At 46.8% G+C, this 16,137-nt stretch overlaps 1 protein-coding gene across 4 annotated transcripts in view; it reads right to left on the bottom strand.

Moving 5' to 3' along the window:
- Positions 1-12,801, bottom strand: part of DNAH9 (dynein axonemal heavy chain 9) — a 287,208-nt gene extending 274,407 nt beyond the window's left edge. For all 4 annotated transcript variants that reach the window (XM_070389508.1, XM_070389511.1, XM_070389509.1 and 1 more), the window contains exons 1-4: positions 12,360-12,801; positions 3,490-3,686; positions 1,258-1,416; positions 513-643 (exon numbers count right to left, since the gene is read on the bottom strand). In XM_070389508.1, the coding sequence (XP_070245609.1) occupies positions 513-643; positions 1,258-1,416; positions 3,490-3,686; positions 12,360-12,776 (904 nt within the window). In that variant the 5' untranslated portion in view covers positions 12,777-12,801. The remainder of the gene's footprint in view (positions 1-512; positions 644-1,257; positions 1,417-3,489; positions 3,687-12,359) is intronic.
- Positions 12,802-16,137: the final 3,336 nt, after the last annotated feature.

Genomic DNA, 16,137 nt, shown 5'->3' with positions numbered 1-16,137 from the left:
CTACTTCTAAGTATAGACTCTGCTGGATTTGCAGTTTTGACAAGGGCCAATCTTTTCTGGTGCTCAGATGACCAGGAAACTGCAGTCCCATCTGACACAAGTAGGAAAAGAAAAAGCAGAATGGAGGTAGAAATGGAACAGAGACTTTCCAAGGAGCTGGGGGTGGAAGGACATGAACTCCAGAGGTGAGGGATTATGATTTACAGTCAGCAAAGAACTCACACTTACATCCTCTCCCAGCAGCCCAGGGAAGCAGGCGGCAAGCGTATGCATTACACGCAAAAGCTCAGAGAGGTTAGGTGACTCTGCCAGGGTCTCAGAGCTCTAGAAATGCAAATATAGAACAGGGTGGCTACTTTCCTGTTTCTAGGTTTGGTATTCTTGCCAATGTGCTAAACCATCTCAGGTCGGAGGGCTGTGAGGACTAGAAGCTGCTGAAATCAGAGAGGAAGATAATCCGGCACTAAATAAGAAAGTTGAGTCCGTGTATGAAAATACTTGTGGATCCTCACCTGCTCCAATGTCTCGGAACATGGCTTGGAAAGCTGGAAAGTAGCTGCTCTGAAGCTTATCCAGAAGTCCCACCATGCCCCTCCTCTTTATCATTCTCAGCTGATTATAAATGTATTCCAGATCTTCACACCTGCAACACAAGGAGAAGCATCAGTCCAGAACAACGTCAGGGAACACAGTCATGCTGCCATGACTGGCTTTCAGATAGACGGAGAGAGGAGGTCTGCCTTGGGGTGCTTCCGCAGAGGCCATGCTCTAGTCCAAAGAGCCAGGGCCTCTGTTCCCAGAATAGCAAGGGCAAGAGCCTCAGTCTGGACACAGGTTCAAAGGAGCAGTTGTAGGAGGTAACAGCAGGGAACACTGCTGACCATCTGGTAGCTCAGAAGCTCAGCAGCTGGAGGTCATTAGCTCTCACAGTGAGGTTTTGGGTGGGGTGAGAGAGGTGTTGTCAGAGAAAGGCTGCTGGAGAAGGGCCCCACAGTAGGTCAGCAGAGTGGTCAGGAAACCAGGCAAGAGGATGGGGCATCTTGGCATGGGACACAAACGGGGCTGGAGCCGTTTGTGGAAATGGGCTGGGGGAGGTGGCTACTGAGTCCGGTCCCACCCCCAGGCTTCTCTCATCAGCCCTAGAGCCAACAGCTTAGTGTCATCTGAGTCAAGGCAGCTCTTCTGTGTACTGGGAGGTGACACTCTCGCCAAGGTTCAACGGTCATGCCTCGTTTCTTGAGGCGTTTCTGTGCCCACCTGGTCCTCCAGAACTCCAGCTCCACCTGTGGGGTAGGGTTCTCCCCCTGGAGGAGCGGCTGCGAAGACTCTCTCTTGAGCACCAGCTGGATTTGGTGGCTCCACTGGATCACTGCAGACTCAATGGCGTAGATGATGGACTTGTCCGTAGAATCCAAGCTGCGAAAGAGACAAGTCTCCTGGGATGCAGGGAAGAGCTTAACTCTATGGGCTATGTCACTTCAGTTGTGTTCGACTCTTTGTGACCCCATGGGCTGTAGCTCGCCAGGCTCCTCTGTCCGTGGAATTATCCAGGCAAGAATACTAGATTGAGTAGCCATTCCCTTCTCTATAGGATCTTCGGGACCCAGGGACTAATGCAGGTCTCTCATACTGCAGGTGGATTCTTTACCATCTGAGCCACCAGGGAAGCCCCAACGCTTGAGTCCCACCAATGCCAGCCAGCTCCCTGCTTGATGAGGCAGTGCATTCTTTGGGAAGATCAGCTGTCCTTGGGAAAGAGTTTGTCTCTACCCAGGACCAGGTTCATCTCCCTGCTAGTCCCTCATCTGGTCTCAGTTCTGACCGCCTCAGCAAGAAGAAACAGGTTACTTCCTCCTCCATCAGGCAAGTTGTCAGATGTCTGAACATTACTATTGTCCTCACTTTTCCAGTGAAGATGGAATTCCCATGTGTTGTCCCTCATACATCTTTAAAATAAACTAACTAGGGATGTTTGGAAAGGATTAAAAATCAAAAATACATTCTGGTTTGCCTTTTCATACAGTCTGAACTGACAGCGGTTCATGGCACTAGTGGTAAAGAACCCACCGCCAATGCAGGAGATGCAAGAGACAGGGGTTCAATCCCCGGGTGGGGAAGATCCCCTGGAGGAGGGCACAGCAACCCTACTCCAGTATTCTTGCCTGGAGCCTCCCATGGACAGAGGAGCCTGGAGGGCTACAGTCCATGGCGTCGCAAAAGTTGGACACGACTGAAGTGGCTTAGCACACACACAGGCATGCCGAGAACACAGGACACAGGTGACAGAGAATCTGTCATTTGCATTTTTCATGCCAGAAATCCACCTTCGCTTCATTTAATTAAGTTCATATTTGCTGAGCAATGATATGGCACAAGTGATTATGGATGATATTAAAGGTAGAAGATACTCACCTCCCAGTAATACGATCCAGCCTCTTGGGAAATTATCAAATTTGAACAAAGGGAGACAAACACCACAATGATTATACATTCACACTGAATGTTGTTATGTTCAAAGAGAGAAGGAACAGAAGAAGGGTCGTTTGAAGGTGTTTATTTCGAAAATTGTATATTTTTATGAAGCCCCTATAAGTTTTCCAGTTAACTGGGATTGCTTCAAATTATATACATAGCAAATTACTTCCAATATGAAAAAACTCACTGTAAAGTATATTTCTATCCCATGCATTACTCATTCTGCAGATCAAATCATGGGCCCTGAACAGACAATACGTTTGCAAAGTCCCAGCAATGTGGCAGACTGAACGCGTTAAGGAAAGTGGACTGTTGCCACAAACATACAGAATGCTTACTAGAAGACAATTAAAAATATACATATTATTTTAGGTACATAGCCTGACTCTAAAGAAAAAAAAAGGAAATCCCCACAGAACAGAAGCAAAGATAGCTCAGGGCTGGAATGGTAAGTGGAAGCTGACAGTGGGTATCACTCCTATAAGGAGAAGGGCCATGGGGTTTAATGCCTCTCTGGTCACAGAAGGCAAGGACCTCAAACTTCGACAAAGCTGATTTGTTTCTACTTGGGGAAAAAAAAAAATGTCCCCAGGATCTGAAAACACTCTCCAGCTGCTGCTGGTAGAGGGTCTGGACAGTGACATGATGTGCTGAGTAAATGCTGGGAAGAGGCGTGCTGTCTCCCAGACTGGACCTGGGTCTCTGCCAACGATGAGACACGGTCCTGATAAGGGAAACACTGGAATCAGTGTGGCTGCTCTCAGTTCTCAGATAGTTCTGAGCAGAAAGAAGGCCACGTTGCCGTGATAGCCTTGAGAGACTTGGGTGGGGGTACTGGTGAGGGTGGTAATCAGCACGGAACACACAGTCTGAGGATGCTGGCCAACAGTGGGCTTGTGTGGAGAAGAAGGAGACGTGCAGAGTCAGGGACAGAAAAGTCGTAGAGAAAACATTCAGATAAACCGGCATCTCCCCTATCTCCGAGACCCATATGGCCAGCCTGGCGGTACTTACGTGGCCTCGATTTCAGAACCCTCAGAGCCCATGTTTTCTGAGCCGACTGGAAGGGGCAGCAGGGTTTTTCCCTTCGCTTGCTCAAGGAGAACCAGAAGGTCACCCTGGAGGCTGTAGGCATGCCGCTGGACATCTTGACAAACCACGTGGGGCCAGTCTAGGTGGTTCTTCTCATTGGCCAAGACAGGGATGACAACCTGGAACAGATGTGCACGGGAAACAAAGGTGGGCAACTTCTGAAACCCTAAAGAAGGACTATCTGGGGCGGGGGAAGTTAGGCAGTTTGGGATCAATGTGTACCCACTCCTATATTTAGAAGGGATAATCAACAAGGGGGCTTCCCAGGTGGCTCAGTGGTAAAGAATCTGCCTGCCAAGTAGGAGACACAGGTTTGATCCCTGCATCAGGAAGATCCCCTGGAGAAGGAAATGGCAACTCACTACAGTATTCTTGCCTGGGAAATCCTATGTATAGAGGAGACTGGCAGGCTACAGTCCATGGGGTCAAAAGAGCTGGACACAACTTAGCAACTAAACAATAACCACCGACAAGGACCTACTGTGCAGCACAGGGAACTCTGCTCAATGTTACGTGGCAGCCTGGATGGGAGGGGAGCTTGAGGGAGCATGGATACATGTATATGTATGGCTGAGTCCCTTTGCCGTCCACCTGAAACTATCACAGCATTGTTAACCAGTCCTTCACTAGCTCTCAGAGTTTGGTCAGATTCACACCCATTGAGTCAGTGATGCCATCCAACCATCTCATCCTCTACCACCCCCTTCTCCTTTTTCCTTCAATATTTCCCAGGATCAGGGTCTTTTCCAATGAGTTGGTTCTTCACATCAGGTGGTCAGAGTATTGAAGCTTCAGCAGTTAATCAGTTATGAAGTGAAAGTTGCTCAGTCATGCCTGACTTTTTTCAACCCCATGGACTATACAGTCCATGGAACTCTTTAAGCCAGAATACTGGAGTGGGTAGCCTTTCCCTTCTCTAGGAGTTCTTCCCAATCCAGGTCTCCTCCATTGCAGGAGGTTTCTTTACCAGCTGAGCCACAAGGGAAGTCCAAGAATACTGGAGTGGGTAGCCTTTCCCTTCTCCAGTGGATTTTCCTGATCCAGGAATGGAACTGGGGTCTCCTGCATTGCAGGTGGTTTCTTTACCAACTGAGCTATCAGGGAAGCCCTAATTAGCTATAATACCCCAATACAAAATTTTTTTTTTTTTAAAAGGAAGACTATTCTGAGAAAGGTCGAGAGAGCTATGCACGACCTTTTGCAGGTCTCCCTGTCTGCTAAGACCTAACAGCTAATACCTAACATTATGAAATAAACATCATGTACTGCCTTGACATCTGGTAAAATTGGGGGTGGGGGGCAGCTGCAATAACCAGTCGTCACAAGTTTCCCTACCCATTCTGCTCCCGCAGAGAAGGTCCCTCATCCAACATCCCTGTTTATCAAGGGCACCAGGCACATCTGCTTCTCATCCCTGGGGAGTGGGCTTCGGTTCCTTGCCAGCCAACAGAATATTCCCCCAAGCCAATCCCATCCTCCTCCAGGAACCTGTGGGCCCCATACCCTCTGGAGAGTACAAAGCTTGTCTCCCACACTTCCTGGTCGTTCACTCTGTTCCCACATGCAATCCCTATGTGGCCCTGCCTGGCACAGGGTCCTCCTCCTCTGGACTGTATCTCTGATAATAACCTGTGAGCAGTGTCATCTGTCCAGTGTTGTGTGTTCAGCCATGTCCAGAACCCTAGGGCAAGAATCCCTTCCTCATCACAGGGTGAATATAAGCAACTGAAATTGTCACAAAGGCCAAGAGGCAAAAAAAAAAAAAAAAAAAAAGCAGGACAAATGCAGGTAAGCATGATCTCAGAGGCCATTTTATTTATGTATTTATTTTATCTACTTATTTTATTGCCAGTTTAGACTTTATTACTATATTTTGTTATATCAGTATTTGGGTAATATGTGTGTGTACGTGTGTGTGTGTGTGTGTGCACACACACTTGAGCTCAGTTGCTAAGTCATGTCCAACTCTTCTTTTGACCCATAGACTGTAGCCCACCAGGCTCCTCTGTCCATGGGACTTTCCAGGCAAGAATACTGGAGTGGGTTGCTATTTCCTTCTCCAGGTGTTCTTCCTGGACCAGGGATCAAACCCTCATCTTCTGCATTGGCAGGCAGATTCCTTACCACTGAGCCACCAGGGAAGCCCGCTATCCATTGATATAGCCACATGTTAATACAGGAGCAAAGCTGAGGAAAGTCACAGTGTGTGGGAGCCCAATCATGGAGAAATGAAGGCAGTGCCATTAGTTTATGACACAGCAATGGGGGGAGAGGGTAGCTTTGTCTAATGGCATCAGCTTCAAGCTGGATATTTTTTGACTTGAATCTAGAAGCAGCAAGTAGGAGCAAGGTTACCTGTCCCACCTCCAGGCTCAGAGGTAGAAGGGATGAATCCTTGGGAAGAGATGAGTTTGGGTTAGAGCAGGTGACAAGGAGGGGTCAGAGAAGTAAGAAAGCTTTTAAGTGGGATGTAGAGTGACAATAATTCTTGTCATTTGTAAGGAAAACCTACAACTAATGTAACAACTTGTTTTCAGTCACATCTAACTCTTTGAGACACCAGTCTTTCCCACGGAGGAAAATCCCTTGGACAGAGGATTTCCTAGGCAAGAATCCTGGAGTGGGTTGCCATTTCCTTCTTCAGGGGATTTTCCTGACCCAAGGACTGAATGCACATCTCTTGCCTCTCTCGCACTGGCAGGCGGATTCTTTACCACTAGCACCACCTGGGAAGCCCAACGTAACAGAGAAGAAACCTGACTCTACGTGGGTTCAGTTCCTTTTACTCTATCTTTGTACTCTCTTGCCTGTCTTAGTCATGTTGGCTCTGCCTCTTTGTATTAATAAAAGGAAGTTGCCCACAGCCAGAAATACACATGACAGTCCGTTCACAAGGCTCTGCCTCCCAAGCCTGACCTTTCAAGGTATAATAAAAAATTGCAGAACAGAGAATAATAATTGTCCAGTTGGAGGCTTACAATGTGACCAGACCCACTTGGACATCTGCAAGAATAAAGGATTCAGGCACCAAGAATTTGCAATGAACAGCCACACTCCCTCCCCTTTTAGTAGAAAGAAGCCTAAATTCTCCCTTGGAAAAGGGTTCTGCCAGTCCATCATCTCAAACTGCCAGCTTTCTAATAGAGTCACTATTCCTTGCCCCAGTGTCTTCTCTCTTGATTTATCAGCCTGCTGTGTGGCAAGGAGTATGAGTTTGGATTTGGGGATGCTAACATACTCTGTTTCAAGTATCTTGATAAATTATTTTGAATTTCATGAAAAGCCTGCAAGGTGTGTTGATTCTGACTGAGGGGAGTTCACATCACACTGCAGAAATCTGACAGAACAAGGGATTGGAACCTGGATCCCCCAGACTCCTAATCCACGCTCCTGTCTGGGGAAAAGGACCTGAGGCAGAAGGCAGATGCCCCCCACCCCCTGCCCTGGGGGAGTGGGGGTAAATCTATTGGAGATTCATTTCCTGTGGACTGAAACTCCAAGATGAGAACAGCAGGGCAATTAAGGGAGGAGGCTGGACCCTGCACAGATTATATGTTTCTTCTTCCAGAAGTCAGGCAACTTCCCAGACCTCATGTGCGCAGAAAAGGCTCCTTCAAGCCCAAAGAGGAGTTATGCCTAGGGATGTTCTACCCACATGCCTTTTTGGTAAAATCCATCTTGGCTAACGGATGCTTGGACACACGTGAGAGGATCCTGAGATAAACCAAATATGGGCAGTGAACCAGTCAAATCAAAATGACTGGCCAAGGGAAACCTGGAAGAAATATCCCATGAAAGTTATTCCAAACTGCCACGAGGGTGTGATTCAGTGACTCTCTCCCTGAGTCCATCAGTGTGTCTATCCACATGTACTGTACTCTTTTCCTCTTAGTAAATACTTTACTTGCTTCACTACTTACGGTCTTTGGGGAATTCTTTTCTGCAAAGTCAGAGGGCCAGGGCCCTTTGTCACTGACCACTGGGGCTTTCACTGCCACCACCCAGCCCAGGCTCTGGCGGGAAACGCAAGCCCTGCTCCAAATCATAGCAGGCTGAGACCACGGGAGACCCACACTTCTACAGAAAACCAACCTACAGCCTCCCCTTTCTGGCTCCCAACCCATTCATCTACAGCTGTACTTGCTTAACACATTACTGACTAGAGACGTATTAACATGTCTTTTGTTACCCCAACGTTATTGACTGAAAACCTATCAGTATGTTTTTAGAGAGTGATACAATTAACATCACCAAGTGGACTTGTTAAGAGCTTAAAATTGATTAAGCGTTCATGATACAACTTATGAATGTCGTTATCATTCACATTTTGCTCCGTTAGTGCTTTGTTCCAATCTTGTGTATATTCTAAATGTGAAATTTTCAAAGGTGGCGCATGGCGAAATTTTGAATGAAGAGTAATTTTTTCGGTGAATTTTATGCATATACGCTTCCTATCTGAACGACATATATAATAGTGTCTCTGAAAATAGCAGTTCTTCAGAATATAGTTCTGATTCACACGATGTGAATATTAGACCAACAAAAAAACCTTAAGTGATTGATTCTGATACTGAAAGTAACAATGAAACTCACGGTGCTGGAGGACACTCCTTTGCTTCTACAGAACAGTGGACTGAAGACAACATGAAAAATTAGAAGACTTTACACGTGTGCCTATACTGAATATAGTAACCCACAGAGAGTTAGGAAAATGACAGAATTAATTTTTGGCCTGCTGAAATAAAATTGCCGGCCACGGGCATTAGTTTCTTCAAAAATCCCCCAGTCAACAATGAGTTAACAGGAACTAAGGCAGAATCTTCAGAAATAGCCAGGGAAAAAAGTACAGAAACTACTGGAACCAAGAAAAGTCCAAAATGGCCGAGGGCCGCCACCCACAATGCGTCCACCACGCACGAGACTCTGCGCATGCCTGCTCCTCCCACTCAGCCCCGCCCTCGCTGTCCACCGTGCGCCGTGCGGGACACCCCACTGCCCACCTGGATAGAACGTGGGCTGTGTCAGAGCCGTACCTCTCCCACTTCTGCTGAACCTGTTTTCCTTTACTTGGCACTAGCCGGCACTGGACAAGGGAAGGACCCAGATGGAGGTCCCCCCGACTGGACACCTGATTGGAAAGGATGTGTAACACTCCCTCTCCCAAACCGCAAACTTCCAACACAGTATCCGAGCTCCAGAGCCCTAGGAAAGGAAACCTGGCTGGCTGCAGTGAAAAAAAGGGACAGAGAGGAACAAGAAAGGGAGCAGGAGGGCTGGTTACCATATTCCCTAACTTCTTTCTCCAAACGCTTCCTGGATGTTATTTGTTTTTTACCTTGTATTGGTGTAATGGGGCAAAAACAAAGTTATAGTTTATGGCTTGGGGACATTTTGGCTTTAGTGCAGTTTTATGGGAAGGTATTAGGAGAGGGGAGCTCATAGCCAAAGGTGGAGATGAGACTGGGCAGGACAGCTGGGAGGGGAGAAGGGGCTCGGGAGACTGAGATGAGCAAGATCCTGAATTAGCCCTGGATCCTCTTTGGGGAGTGTGAAAGAAGTGGACTGGAGGGGGTGGGTTGTGTGGCCCAGGGACTGCTGTTGAGAGGTTTTGAGAAATTCAAGTAAAGGCCTGAGATATTTTTAAAAATATTTTATTTCGATTTTTTAAAACAGATAACACATTTACATGGTGCAAATTTTTTTAAGTACAAAAGCTTTACAGTAGAAATCAAGTCTTCAGTCTATCCCTGTACCTCCCTGAGTTGCCCATTTCCTCCCGCCTAGGGATTACTCTCTAAATAAAGTTTTTTTCTTCCCTCCCTCCCTTTTCTTTTTAGCAGAAATGGTAGCATACCTTTCTGCACCTTTAAAAACTTATCTTAAATCTTAGCATTATCCACAATAGCCAGGAGGTGAAAGGAACCTAACTGTCCAAACCTGGATTAGTGGGATAAAGAAAATATATATATACATACAATGGGATACTACTCAGCTTTAAAAAGGAAAGCAAGTCCATCACAGTGCTACCTTGAGAATGAACCTCCTTGACGACAGTCTGCTGAGTGAAATGAGCCAGTCAGATAAGGACAAATACTACTTGATTCCACTTCTGTCAGGCACCTGGAGAGGTTGAGTTAACAGACACAGAAAATAGAATGCCAGGGGTTGAGGGTGGGGGAGGTGGGAGTTACTCATGATTGGAGATTTTTAGCCATGCACAATCGGTGGGTGATGGAGATTTGTTGCACGGTGATGGGTAAGAGGTTGGAAATTGTTGTGAGAGTGAATTTAATGTTTTCACAATAAAGAGAAAATTAAGGGCTGTCTCATATCAGTCGTTCCCTTTAATTATAGATGGACCTTAATTTGTTCACCCAGTACCTCACGGATGAACATTGTTTGTTTCCAGCCTCTTTCAATTCACCAACAAAAATTCTCAAACATTTAAAAGTCTGAAGTATTTTATTTTTTTTTTTACTTTTTGGCCACGCTACATGGCATGGGAGATCTTTGTTCACCAAGCAGGGATGGAGCCCATGCTGCCTGCACTGGAAGCATGGTGTCTTAACCACTGGACCACCAGGCAAGTCCCTAAGAGTCTGAAGTATCTTAAAATTACTTTTTCCGGTTGGACTGCATTTCCTTGGCCATGACCCGCTGTCCTCTACATACATTAGGTGTAGCTCCATCTCTGAACCTTTGTTCAAGTTACCCTGCTCTCTGTTTATCCTAATCCATTTCCTTGTTCAGGAGCCAGTTCAGCAATGGAGGTGAACACGAAGGGCTCTCAGACCACATGCATCTGTCTGTCATACGAACCCAACAGCACTTCTTTTTCCATATCAGTAAACCTTTTTTATTCTGTAAATTTAAAATCTATTCATCTATTTTGCATTTTGTTTATCTTCTTTTTTTTCTTTTTGTTGAAGAATAGTTGACTTGCAATATTGTTTTAGTTTCTGTTCTGGTACACAGCAAAATGAGATATATATATATATGCATGTGTGTATGCTAAGTTGCTTCAGTCATGTCAGACTCTGTGACACTATGGACTGTAGTCTGCCAGGCTCCCCTGTCCATGGGAATTCTCCAGGCAAGAATACTAGAGTGGGTTGCCATGCTCTCCTCCAGGGGATCTTTCTGACCCAGGGATTGAACCCGGGTCTCTGACGTCTCCTGCATTGGCTAGCAGGTTCTTTACCACTAGCACCACCTGGGAAGCCTATATATATATATATTCTTTTTTAGATTCTTCTCCATTATAGGTTATTATAAGATACTGAGTATAGTTCGATGTGCCATACATTAGGTCCCTGGTGGTTATCTATTTTATATATAGTTAATCTCTTAATCCCAAACTCCTAATTTATCCCTCCTCCCTTTCCCATTTGGTAACGGTGAATTCATTTTCATGCACTTCTTCCCATCATCACTGTTTAAGAAGGGTTGTGAACCAAGCTTGGATTCCTACAGGGATGGATAATGTTCAGAAAACAAACAGCAATAAAGCCATTGGGTTAAGAAAATATTGAAATACTCCCATATCTACTGAACAATCTAGTTTCCCCAAGTCCCCTTGAGTTCCTCGGTCATCCGTGACCCTTTTCTGGAACTCCTGCTCCCCACAGCTTCCTAATGGAGCAACCAAAGGCCCAACACCTGATGTAGCAGAGAGCCTCTAGTACCCAGTTCAAGCACTGAGGCCAACCTTGTGTGTGTGTGTGTATACTCGTGCATGCATGCGCTTAGTTGCTCAGTTGTGTCCGACTCTTTTCCATCCCATGGACTGCAGTCCGGCAGGCTCCTCTGTCCATGGGATTTTCTAGGCAAGAATACTGGAGTGGATTGCCATTTCCTTCTCCAGGGGATCGTCCTGATCAAGACTGAACCCACAACTCCTACAATGGCAGTTGGCTTCTTTACCACTGTGTCACCTGGGAAGTCTACTAGCTTTAAATACTTGATATATATGATGACGTCCACAGGTGGGATCTTGTCATATTTCTTTGGTGCTCCCCACAGTACCTATCACAGGGAACATGATACAACAGGGGATCAAGCCTCCAGAGGCACATCCACTTCACTTTCAGAAAAGTTTTTATTCACATTCCAGAAAGTTCTAAATGTCCCAAAGTCTTTCCCAGGCACCCCTGCCCTCTCGAGTCTTCTGCTGTGGTGCCACCAAAGCCCCCGTAACCCAATCCCTAGACCTCTTCCTTCCCTGTGCTCCAGGCGGACCCGTCCAAATGCCTGCTGGGCATTTCATATACTGGATGTCCCAGCTGCTTACCTGGGCACAGGGCTGACCTCCGGTTCATGAATGAAATGAAAATCAAAACCAAACCACCTCTTCTTTTTAACTCTTTTCCTTCATCCATAGGAGATGCCCCTGGGTCTAATATTCCCTATCATTTGCGATGCCAGTTTATATAGGGGGGATTCAGAGATAGAGCCTCCAAAAGAGGTCAGGATCCAGGCCCTCTTCCGACTCTAGCCTCCCCTTGACTTTGGCCTGAATACAGACCAGGAATGAAGCAAGCTCCCTGACGTCCAGACTCCCACAGGACCCCGGCTCAGATTTCCCCTAGCTTCCATTTCAAGCTCAGCCCAGGGTCCTAGTTTCCCGCCAGCTCCGCCCCTCCAACATCGCCCCGCCCATCTCATTTTACTCGCGGCTCCTCAAACTCAGCTCCCATCGGCTGTCGAGGCCCCGCCCCGGTTCTCCGGCCCCGCCCCCTGCTCCCGTCCCCCTCCCCAGCGGCGCCAGCGCGGGGCGGTGGGCCTACTCTCACCTCTGAGAAGAGCGCGGCCAGATGCTCCAGCGGCGCGGCGGGCAGGTCCCCGCACAGCACTGCCCCGCGGAGGCTGCGGGGGCCTGGCGGCTCAGGCCTGGTGCGCAGGAAAAAAAGCCCCTTAGCCCTAGGCGGGCCGGCCTCGGGTCCCGCGTCCAGTCCCATGCGCACAGCCAGGCCCCCAGGCCCGGGCCGCACCACCAGCAGCGGTCGCGGCCCCTCCGCGGCCCCCTGTCCCAGGAAGGCGTGCAGCAGCTGCCCCGCATCGGCCGAGCCCGCGCAGCGCTCCCAGGCGCCCGCGGGCGGCCGCAGGCTCCGGGCCACGTAGGCCCCCAGGAGTCGCAGCCTTGGGTCGGCGCCGGGCTCCCCGTCCGCGTTGTCCTCAGCCTGCGAGGCCCGCTCCTCCGCGCTCGGCATCGCGCGCAAACCAGGATGCCGCGGTTTCCCGGGCGACGGGGACGCGGCCAGGACTCCTTCCTCCGTTCCCCTCCTATTGGACACTTGACTCCCGGTCCCGCCCCCTCAAGGCCAATAAGGTAGGAGAGGCTCGGCAAGGGAAGGGGCGGGGTCGCGTCTCTGTTGCTAGGAGACCATCTGAGGGGGCTGGTTTCCAGTCTAATCTAGCGGATTCGAGGTGCTCGCCTGTGACTGTCCAGGGCAATGGCTTTTTGATGAGGTACGTGGAGCCGCGATCAAAGGTATAAATGCTGGTAAAGGAGGCTGCTGGCTAAAGTCACATTAAATTCTTTAGAGGTCTTCAGTCACTGAAAGTATTATGGTTCTCCCACCTGCTCCCAAAATGTGTAATGCAAAGGTAAAACAATGTCAAATGTAAGGGAATTCAGCCAAGTTTTTATAGCTTTTCCATGATAACTGAAATGTTTTATAACAGTGCTTGTGTGGCTACTGAGCATTTAGAATGTGCTGTGTTACTGGGGTGGAGAAGGAAATGGCAACCCACTCCAGTGTTCTTGCCTGGAGAATCCCAGGGACGGGGGAGCCTGATGGGCTGCCGTCCATGGGGTAGCACAGAGTCAGACACGACTGAAGCGACTTAGCAGCAGCAGCAGTGTTACTGGGGAACTGGATGTTTCATTTTAGTTAACTTTAATTAATTTAAAATGAAATAATCACATGTGGCTAGGAGCTGTCATATTAGGCAGCTTAGCTTTAGAATTCTAATACCAATTATGAAAAAGTAAAATAGTTTTACTGTCCTGCTTTGTTCTTTTCTTAAGTGTGTGCTTAATCTGACAAATGGGGCCTCGAACTCTGACATCACATTAATTTCCGTGAGTATGGCAGCAGTTAGTTCTTTAAAAAAATTTTTTTTTTACTGCACTGTGCAGCATGTGGGATCTTAGTTCCCTGGCCAGGGATTGAACCCAGTCCCCCTGCACTGGGGGACGTGCAGTCTTAACCACCAGACCTCTAGGCAAGTCCCAGCAATCAGTAAATGCAGCAAAGCACTATTAAATATGTAGTGTCTTCAAGGCCTCCCCATCCTATGGGGATCTTGTCTATGTCTGGATCTTGTCTTCAGAAAGATATAATGTGAAGCACCTCCCCTGACCTCAGAAATTAGCATTTGTCACCTGCCAAGTCCTCCATGATCGGGATATAAAGAGCTTGGCCTGTTGTGTGCCTGTTAGGTGAGAATGGGACAAGGAAGGGGACAACCTGTGCAGCTGGAGGCCTGCAGGTCTGAAATGAGTCCCTCTCTGTCCCACCAGCCTAACTTTAGTCACCAATCTGAGAATGCAGACTTTCTGGGTAAAAAGAACATTTATAATGGGCTTCCAAGGAATATTAGCAGAAGAAGCACTTATTCAAGGAGGCTTGGCTAATAAGAGCCCCTCAGGAAAAGCCAGTGGCCGGAAAGTAAAATGATTGATTGGAAGGTGCTGTGATTAAGAGTGTCCACTTTACACCATGAATCTTTAAGTTTGTAGAGTGTGTTTTCTCAGTGCTGGATTAAACAGTAGGCAGACCAACCAGGAGTGAATGGACAAAGCAGAAGCACTGAAACAATTTTTAAAATGGATTTGATAGTTGACATTTCTGAAAAAAGCATTAGGGAAAAATAGAAATGTTGGGGGCTTCTTACACATATCATAGTTTAGTTGGGTTTTAATTTTTCAGATAGAAAGGCATCCTTATTGTTTTCATGCTTGGCAACTCCAGATGTGAGTCCTGCTCATGCTTTGTGTGTAGAGAGAATTTAGGGCCATTAAGTTCTTATAAACTCTTCAGACAAAATTCCTGCTTCCCCCTCCCCCTTCATGACCCATTTTATCCTTCATTCTCTATGTCCCTTTGCCCCAGTATATAAAATAATAGACACAGAAGCCTGTGGTGATGACTCAAAAGTGTCTGAGAGTGAAGGCTCCAGGACACTGGCGATGTCAGGTTTTTTTTTTTTTTTTTTCTGTTGAACATTACATTGTCTCCATTTTAGAAAGAGATTGAGGGGGATGTCTGTATGGGACTTATTGAAAACAATCAACATTGTCTTTCTATTGTGGAATTATGGTATGAAAAGTAAAAGTTACAAGTGTGTTAGTTATCTGTTGCTATGTAACAGATTACCCCCAAAGGTAGCATCTTAAAATAGCCATAGACTATTGTATTATCTCACACAGTTTATAGTGGGTCAAGAATATGGGATCAGTTTGGCTGGATAGTTCTGGCTCAGGATGTCTCATAGTGTTTCAGACAAGATGACATCAGGGGCTACATCATCTGAAAGCTTGACTGGGGCTGGAGGAACCACTTCCAAGATGGCTCATGCCCATGACTGGCAAGTCAGTGCTAACTCTCTGCAGGAGGCTGCAGTTTCTCAGCATGTGGCGCTCTCCCCTGGATGCTTGAATGTCTTCATAACACCTTGGCTGCCTTCCCCTAGCCCTGGTGATCTGAGAGCAAGACAAGTCCCAGTGTCTCTTAATGATTCGCTTTGAAGGTCCCACACTGTCATTTCTACAATAATCCCATTAGTTACAGACTTTCACCCTATTCCCCGTGAAAGAGAACCACACCAGGATGTGAATACCAGGGCATAAGAACCACTGGGTGCTCTCTGAGAGGCTGGACACTATGAAGGTATTAAGGAAGATGTTGAATCTGTGTAATTGTTCACATGAAATAATTGTCATTTCTTTAAGAGGCTTGAACTTGCTTCAGTAGGCATTGCATTTTGTATATCAGATATTTTGCTTGAAATGGCTGGGCGCAATTCCTGTGTAACGCTTTTAAATAATGATCTCTGTACATTCTGGATAGTCATCATTGACAAGGTTTCTTCATGCAAGCAAGTAATGCAAAATTTAAAGCCTTTTAGAGTTATTCGAAAGTGAACAGGTGACATTATATTTACATAATCTAACAGCTCTTCCTTTTCTTTGTTGACAAATGTTATATTGAGATTTCTTGTGTGCTGCTAGTGGATACTGAATCTAAATCAACCTTTCTGTATCAAATATTTGAAAGTAATGATTCCGTTTTCATTCAAAGAACATGCGTGACTTGTTAGAATGGTCTCCTCCCAGCCACCTTGAATGCCCTAAGTGAAGATGTCAGATAGTCATAGGCCAGATATATTAGATACATACAGAAGGAGAGTCCAGACTACTTGGGGCTCCACGCTGGAGATACATATAAGACTATTGATTGTTATACTGTGCATAATAGCAAAATTAGGGGAAACAAACCAAGTGTTCATCCATGATAGAATGTATAAATAAGTTATGGTGTACTGTTCATAGGGGCTTCCCCTATG

This window comes from Bos mutus, chromosome 19 (assembly GCF_027580195.1).
Source record: "Bos mutus isolate GX-2022 chromosome 19, NWIPB_WYAK_1.1, whole genome shotgun sequence".
NCBI classification, from domain to species: Eukaryota; Metazoa; Chordata; class Mammalia; order Artiodactyla; family Bovidae; genus Bos; species Bos mutus.
This window is presented reverse-complemented; position numbering and strand designations above follow the sequence as displayed.